This window comes from Sinocyclocheilus rhinocerous, unplaced genomic scaffold (assembly GCF_001515625.1).
Source record: "Sinocyclocheilus rhinocerous isolate Xijiao unplaced genomic scaffold, SAMN03320098_v1.1 scaffold299, whole genome shotgun sequence".
Lineage (NCBI taxonomy): Eukaryota > Metazoa > Chordata > Actinopteri > Cypriniformes > Cyprinidae > Sinocyclocheilus > Sinocyclocheilus rhinocerous.
This window is the reverse complement of record NW_015652998.1, coordinates 633,117-641,120: the sequence shown is the minus strand read 5'-3', so window position 1 is coordinate 641,120 and position 8,004 is coordinate 633,117. Positions and strand designations below refer to the sequence as shown.

The following is an 8,004-nucleotide window of genomic DNA, read 5'->3' as shown; positions in this document are numbered from 1 at the left end:
TTAGTCAGGGAGGTGACCAAGAACCCGATGGTCACTCTGACAGAGCTCCAGCGTTTCTCTGTGGAGAGAGGAGAACCTTCCAGAAGAACAACCATCTCTGCAGCACTCCACCAATCAGGCCTGTATGGTAGAGTGGCCAGACGGAAGCCACTCCTCAGTAAAAGGCACATGACAGTCCGCCTGCAGGACTCTCAGACCATGAGAAACATAATTCTCTGGTCTGATGAAACAAAGATTGAACTCTTTGGCCTGAATGGCAAGCGTCATGTCTGGAGGAAACCAGACACCGCTCATCACCTGGCCTATACCATTCCTACAGTGAAGCTTGGTGGTGGCAGCATCATGCTGTGGGGATGTTTTTCAGCGGCAGGAACTGGGAGACTAGTCAGGATCGAGGGAAAGATGAATGCAGCAATGTACAGAGACATCCTTGATGAAAACCTGCTCTAGAGCGCTCCGGACCTCAGACTGGGGCGAAGGTTCATCTTCCAACAGGACAACGACCCCAAGCACACAGCCAAGATAACAAAGGAGTGGCTACGGGACAACTCTGTAAATGTACTTGAGTGGCCCAGCCAGAGCCCAGAATTGAACCAGATTGAGCATCTCTGGAGAGATCTGAAAATGGCTGTGCACCGACGCTCCCCATCCAACCTGACGGAGTTTGAGAGGTCCTGCAAAGAAGAATGGGAGAAACTGCCCAAAAATAGGTGTGCCAAGCTTGTAGCATCATATTTAAAAAGACTTGAGGCTGTAATTGGTGCCAAAGGTGCTTCAATAAAGTATAGAGCAAAGGCTGTGAATACTTATGTACATGTGAGGTGTTTTTTTATAAATTTGTAAAGATTTGAAAAGCTTCTTTCACATTGTCATTATGTGGTATTGTTGTGGAATTTTGAGGAAAAAAATGAATTTAATCCATTTTGGATTAATAAGGCTGTAACATAACAAAATGTGGAAAAAGTGAATCACTGTATATATTTAAAATAAACGCTACTGTTTTGAACTTTCTTTTTGTCTAAAAAAAAATATATATATATATATATTGTTTCCACAAAACGTTAAGTAGCACAACACTTCTCAACACTAATAAGAAGAAATGATTTTTCAGCATGTTAAAATGAACCAGTGGTTTACTTTGTTCCCTCTAGTATTTCCTATAAGTACCCCAGAACCACTGGTGCTGCTTACCCCACCACGGTGCCTCACAGCCAACCGGACACAGCAGGGAGTCCTACTCACATGGATCCCTCCAGCCAATCACACGTCACCAATTGATCACTACATCATGGAGTTCCGCCTCGGGGAGAGGTGGGATGTTCTTGATGATGCAATCCCTGCTGCAGAGACCGAGCTATTAGCTAGAGACCTGGTTCAGGTATGTCTGTGATGACTATTTCAAAAGACTGACGTAAGACTTGTATTGGCATTCCTGCCGGTGAAAAAAGTGTTTGAGCGTAAACTATAAATTATTTATATTGCTGTTTCGCTAAAAGAATAATTCACCCAACAATAAAGGTTTAGGCATCACTTAGTCACAGTCGTGTTTATAAAGTGTACATTATTTTGGTCAAAAAAAGCAAAAAGGTGGGAAAATCTCCCTCAAGGTTTTTCACTGTAATGAAAGGTTAAGAAGATATCTCTTTGTTTCTAATGTTTGTTTGTTTGTTTTTGCTTTTTAGTTTTAATTTGTTTTTAAATGTATTTTTCACATCTTGTCACATTTAGATGCAAATTTATTTGAATTATTTCACACTCATTACAGCTTTCTAATCTATTGCACCTAAACTTTCAGTGGATTGAGTTTTCTAGTCATCTATTTAAAGGAAACATGCTGTACATGTCTCTGCATTGTTTTGCAGGAGGCCTGGTATGAGTTCAGAGTGATGGCGGTTATGGAGGACGTAGTCAGTGAGCCCAGTAATGTAGTGGGAGTCTCTAGCACAGGTCAGTGCTCTGAGGATTTTTATAGTCCATATGGGTTTTGAAAATGTACTGTGAAATTTACTCCACATAATATCATGTTATACTGTGTGACATTTTTGTCTAGGCCCACACAAACATTAACGGAAGGAGTTGATTCTGAAATAGTGATGGTCTGATGAGACTCTGCTGCTATCTGCTGGATTTAATATGAATTACACACAGTTTGTTTGAATTGATCTTTTTTGGTAATTAAAACAAGTTCATATTTATAAATATTGGATGTATTGTGCTCTTTATTTTATTTTATTTTTTAATTTTTTTTACTTCAGTAACTGTAATGTTTCTGTAAAAATGTTTTAATCTCTCAAACCACAGTTTGCTGAAAATCCAAATCTACGAATAAATATTATCCAAAGAAAGCAAACGGGGCTTAGCTTTCTAAAGTCTTTTTTTAGAAGTCACTTACGCTCACCAAGACTGCATTTATTTGATCACCAATTCAGTAAAACAGCAATATTATGAATTATTATTACAATTTAAAATAACTTATATTTTAAAGTGTATTTTGTTCTGTGATGATAAAGCTGAATTTTTAGCAGTCATTACTCCAGTTTTCAGCATCACACGATCCTTCAGAAATCGTTCTAATATGCTGATTTGCTGCTCAAGAAACATTTCTTATTATTATCAATGCTGAAAACATTGATGTTGTGCCTAATAATTTTGTGGAAACTGTGATACTTTTTTCAGGATTCTCAAATGAATAGAAAGTTCTAAAGAACAACACTTATTTGAAATAACAGTAGTTTTAGTTTTTTTATTTTATTGTGATTAAGATTTATATTATAATCGTTTCTGTTTTATTGACAGTCCTTGTTCTGTTACCACTTTCCAGTTATTGAATTTACTAAATAGTAGATAGTGCACTGCAGTCAGAATTCAGTCACTACTTGAAGTCAAAATAAACACGAGGCTGCCATTCAGTCTTTGTTTTCATTTCTCAAAGCTTCGCACAGTGATTTTGAATGTTTTTATGAATCGAGATAGGCGACTATTTCATTCTGTTTCAGTCTTTCAAATCTTTGCTCCTATAAACGAAATCATTTGGAATGAGCTGTATGGTTTATTGTTGAAACAGCCCACACTAACAATGAAAGAGCTGGTGTGTGTGTGTGCTGAAGGCGAGCTTGTTTGTATCTTTCAGACTACTTTCCGCTGCCTGAGGTGCCAGACGAGGGGCTGGCGCGGCCGGTGGTGGCAGGCATTGTGGCCACCATCTGTTTCCTGGCAGCAGCCATCCTCTTCAGCACGCTAGCAGCCTGCTTCGTCAACAAACAGAGACGGCGTAAGCTCAAGCAGAGACGAGGTCAGTGGTGCCCTCGCGGCCAGAATGTCCTCTTTCTTATCCAACTCCTTGCCCTTCACATCTTACCCTACTGATGGACTTGCAATTCAAACAGACTGGTAGTTTTTTTTAATTTTTATTTATCCAAGTAGTTCTGGAAAACACTGAGAAACTTTCCATTGTTTAACTTTCAAGACATTCCCATAATCGAGGTTTAAATAACAGGCAGTTGCCACAATCACAAAACTGACGATGCAGCGGAAATTCTGTCAATCTTTCAGCATGCTTTTCATCAGGAAATTAGTCTTTTTATGCGTGTCTGAAATCTCTAATCTGGTGTTCTCTTCAACAGATCCCCCTCTGTCTATAACACACTGCAGAAAGAGCATGGAGACTCCGTAAGTAATGTCTTTTAAGAACTTTCTCCCTTCTCCCCTTGTACCTCGGTTTATTCAGACAGAGAGTGGAGTGTGCTTCATAAATCAAGGCATCCGACAAGCACGCCCTCTCGTTTAAAGATCCTATTAGAAGACCCATTAATTACTCCTCAGTGATAGGCCGGTGATTCATGGATGTAGTGTGTTCATGGACTGGACGGTCTAGGTTATTTTAATCAAAGAGGAGTTTCTTAATTTTTCCATTAGTATGGCATTCTAAATAGTTCTCTCTTGTTTGCTTTAATTTGCACAGATCAATGGTTCTCAACCTTTTAGACTCCAAGGTCCCCTATTGCCCACAGCAATATTTAAAGCCCCCCCTAGTCCTAGTTTTATTTTCAAAGTTTCAATTTCTGTAACTCAAATAATTATAATGAAAATAATCACATTTCAGGATTTCGGTTTTAGGGCCTGAATGTTCCTCAGGGTAAATAACGAATTTACCCAGTCAAATATTTTAGAGCTTGGCATAACTTGTCAAATGTATATTCAATACACAAAATGCCCATGGTGTTTTAAAATCTTATTAATTTACATGACTTTTCCAGGTCTGGAAATCACACCTTTAAAATTAGGCTTTCTCATATATCCAGGTTTTCCAAGATTGTGTGAATCATGGTTCTTCAAAGGAAACAAACATTGAGGGGGTAAATTAAATTATTATAGTGCTTCATATAATGCTTTTTTAAACCATTGTAAGTCATCTTGAGTCACCTGTGGACGTTTGCTGAGGCCTCCTGGTTGGCCCCAGCCACCTGGTTGAGAATCACTGCTTTACAGCAGATTTATTACTGTATTGGCTTATTCAAATCTTATTCACTAATAATCTCAATCACTAATTTTGGGTCTCGTGATATTTAAAGAGGTATATTTTTTTAATTAACCAACTAAATCTAATAATATAAGCTTCACCTTTGGCAGTTTAAAGACTTCAAATGCTCAATTTAAAGACATTTTCTGTTTGCAGAACAGTCAGAAAAAAAAAGTAGTATGCAATAGCATATTAGTAACGTAAGATAGGTCTAAATAAGGTGCAAACGTGTACCTTTGCGGGCATATCCCCAAGCAGAATTTTTGCACAAACTATCTTATACTGTATGTTTACCCAGTGGTCTAATTGTAAAAAAAAAAATTCAAGGGGGATGTATGGTCAAGTATTTCTTTGGTGGGGCAGGGGTCCTGTAGCTAACTTTACATAATGATTACCAAATTAGTCTAATTTTTAAATACATTTTTTATTTACTGCTAAAGCTTCACTGCATTTTCAGTGGTGCCTTACAGCATTCATTAATAGCATTTGAAGTTTATTTCTATTTTTCTGTAACTGATTTTGTGTTTTATGGCTGTTAATGAGCAATTTGAGATATGAGTGTTTTGCAGTGAGCTTTATATAATACTCTGTTATTATAGGAAAAAACGCTGTTCATGTATTCCTGCTTGATAAATTGACTGTGGTATTGACCTCCTGTCTATGAATGTTCATGGTTTTGATGACACTTACTACCCTGGTAAAGAAAGTACTGTAGGTTTGGGTTCAGGTTCATCCTCATAGTGATTGGTTTCTGCACACAGACACCGATTCAGAGTGACCCTGCTGCTTTTGAGTTCACATGGGAACAATCAGACACTAAAAAAAGAGTGTGTAAAACAGGCTCGTACAGTACAAGCATTGTAAATGATATGCAACATCTGTGCAACATGTGATTTGAAGTGTATAGTTGTGTTAAAAGTGTGTGTATATATATATATATATATATATATATATATATATTTATTTATTTTATTTTTTTTTTTTGCTATAATCCAAACACACAGACTATCAATTTATTGTGTGAAGATGAATTGTAATCACGGATTGTGCAATAAGTGGAGTCCTCTCTGACCAAAAAGACTTCAAGGGATAGTGTAGTTCACCCAAAATTGTTTCTTGTGTGTCTCAAAACAGATAGATACTGTATGTGCATATTTAAATGGTGGGGGAGGAATTTTTCACTGCTTATGAACCCCCCATTAAAAGCAGTGCTAAACGCCTTTCAAAATTACTAATACAACATGTAGCTTAACCCAGTGTCAAAACTGTGTTTTAAAAAGATGATAATCCAGAGTTAATGTAGTATGAAACCCAGATGAGACCACTTTTTTGGGTGAACTCTAATAACATTGGGTGATAACAACAATATCTGTGGATTCTCTACCATGGTAAATGTGCATGCTGTGTTGTCTCTGCTTCCAAGAATGCCGGTTACAATGCTTTCATATTTTTAGTTTGCATTTACCATGGTATACTAACACACATCTGAAGAACAGGAAGTTTCTTCTCTCCGGTATTTTACTCCGGTATTTCTCCGGGATACCGCTGCAACAAACTTGTCTTATCTTAACTTACATTTTACACTAACTCTGTTGTTTGTCTTTCTTCCCAGTGCTAATAACAGTGGACATCGGTGATTAGGATTTTCTTATTTATACATTCAGTAGTATTTATTCATATTATTTCTTCATAATCTAATATTTAAAGTATTATCCTATCACAGTATTGAATACTGCTTTAATCAAGCAAGAAGCTGTTTTACTTGATACATCGTCTGATGCACTCTAATGCTTCAGAAAACCAAACGATGAGATTTAACTGACTAGAGAGCATTTAACAGTGCTCCTCCTTAATAATACATTTAGACTAGTGATGTCTCATATATTGCATTTATAGTACTTGACCCTCCTATGTGCATCTTTCAGTAATCTAAAGCTAAGTCGGCTAAATCTGGTAGGATGCCAGTCATACCCTGCATAGTCGTGACATTCAAAAACATGCAGCTATTGTAGTTCACTTTATTTCATGATATGCTGGGGTATGGTATCTCTTTGTGGCAGTGCTTTAGTATTGAATTTATTCTTAAATAGTGTTTTAGCTAGTTACGTAACTGCTTTTATCTGCAGTATTGTCATGGCATCAAGTATTCATTTTTCACAAAATATACTTTGAGTTATTGTACTTCTTTTTACATAGGCTTGTGCTTTGCAAAATCATACAGTGGAGGCAAAAGTTTGATGTCACATTGAAAATCTGGTATTCAGTGTCAAGAAAGAAAGAGTCATTTTAAAAAGAATTGTACAATTTTGGGGGATTTTGAAAATATAAAATTAAGAAATGTTAAAGGGTTAGTTCACCCAAAAATGAAAATTAGCCCACAAATTACTCACCCTCAAGTCATCCTAGGTGTATATGACTTTCTTCTTTCAGACGAATCCAGTCGGAGTTATATAAAAAATTGTCTTTGATCTTTCAAGCTGTTTAATGCCACTCAGCGCGTGTTGCATGCATCAGTCCAAAAGAAGTAAATAAAAAGCACCCATCCATTAAAAAAAAAGTGTCTCACACGGCTCCGGGGGGTGAACAAAGGCCTCCTGTAGCGAATCGATGTGTTTTTGTAAGAAAAATATCCATATTCAAAACGTAATAATCACTTTAATGTAGCTTGCGCCAACAGTCCTACACGGAAGCAGCTCCGGGCGGATGACGTATGAGTTCAGCGCTGCGCATGCGCCGCTCAGAAGTGACGAACGCGGAAGCGCAGGGGAGAGATCAAAACAAAACACCGGTCACTTATTAGAAGTACAAAATGAGGATTTGTAAAGAAGAATGTCGGAGGATTTCGATATAAGCCAAGAGGAGACTGGTTTTCCTTTGCTAAAGTAAGGAAACTTTGCTTCCTTCGCTCCTGTTAACGAACGTTGGTTTTAACGAGACTCACCGGCGCATGCGCAGTGCTGACCTCATACCTCATCAGCCCGGAACTGCTTCTGTGTAGGACTGTTGGTGCAAGTTTTGGACTGATGCATGCAACACCAGCTGAGTAGCATTAAACAGCTTGAAAGATCAAAAACAATTTTTAATATAACTCCGACTGGATTCGTCTGAAAGAAGAAAGTCATATACACCTAGGATGACTTGAGGGTGAGTAATTTGTGGGCTAATTTTCATTTTTGGGTGAACTAACCCTTTAATGTCAAATGAGTGAGAAATGCTTGACATTCTGTACTATTTCAATGTCACTGTTTAAAAATAAGCAAATTTCAGCCAGTAGTGCTTCCACTGAAGCACAAGATGGTCTTTGGAGCATTATCATGCTGGAAAACAAACTCTACAAGTTTGTGTAAAACTTGTTCATGCAGCTCAAGTGCTGTTGTCATTAAACCTAAAGAGGGCTTTTTTATTTTAAACTTTTAACACAAAACCTTGTGCAGATAATAATTTGTACTAAAAACATTAAACGTGTGTATATATATATATATATA

At 37.4% G+C, this 8,004-nt stretch overlaps 1 protein-coding gene across 3 annotated transcripts in view; it reads left to right on the top strand.

The window, feature by feature from the left end:
* The window catches only part of LOC107715325 (protein turtle homolog B-like), a 127,099-nt gene that overhangs the window by 96,112 nt on the left and 22,983 nt on the right, over positions 1 to 8,004 (top strand). For 2 of the 3 annotated variants that reach the window (XR_001637087.1, XR_001637086.1), the window contains exons 14-17: positions 1,152 to 1,378; positions 1,863 to 1,947; positions 3,131 to 3,292; positions 3,624 to 3,669. Coding sequence is in view for 1 of the 3 variants with exons in the window: in XM_016521413.1 (XP_016376899.1) it covers positions 1,152 to 1,378; positions 1,863 to 1,947; positions 3,131 to 3,292; positions 3,624 to 3,669; positions 6,132 to 6,152 (541 nt within the window). In the remaining 2 variants the exon portion in view is untranslated. Of the gene's footprint in view, positions 1 to 1,151; positions 1,379 to 1,862; positions 1,948 to 3,130; positions 3,293 to 3,623; positions 3,670 to 6,131; positions 6,153 to 8,004 lie in introns of all 3 variants that reach the window. The other variant, XM_016521413.1, reaches the window with a different exon arrangement.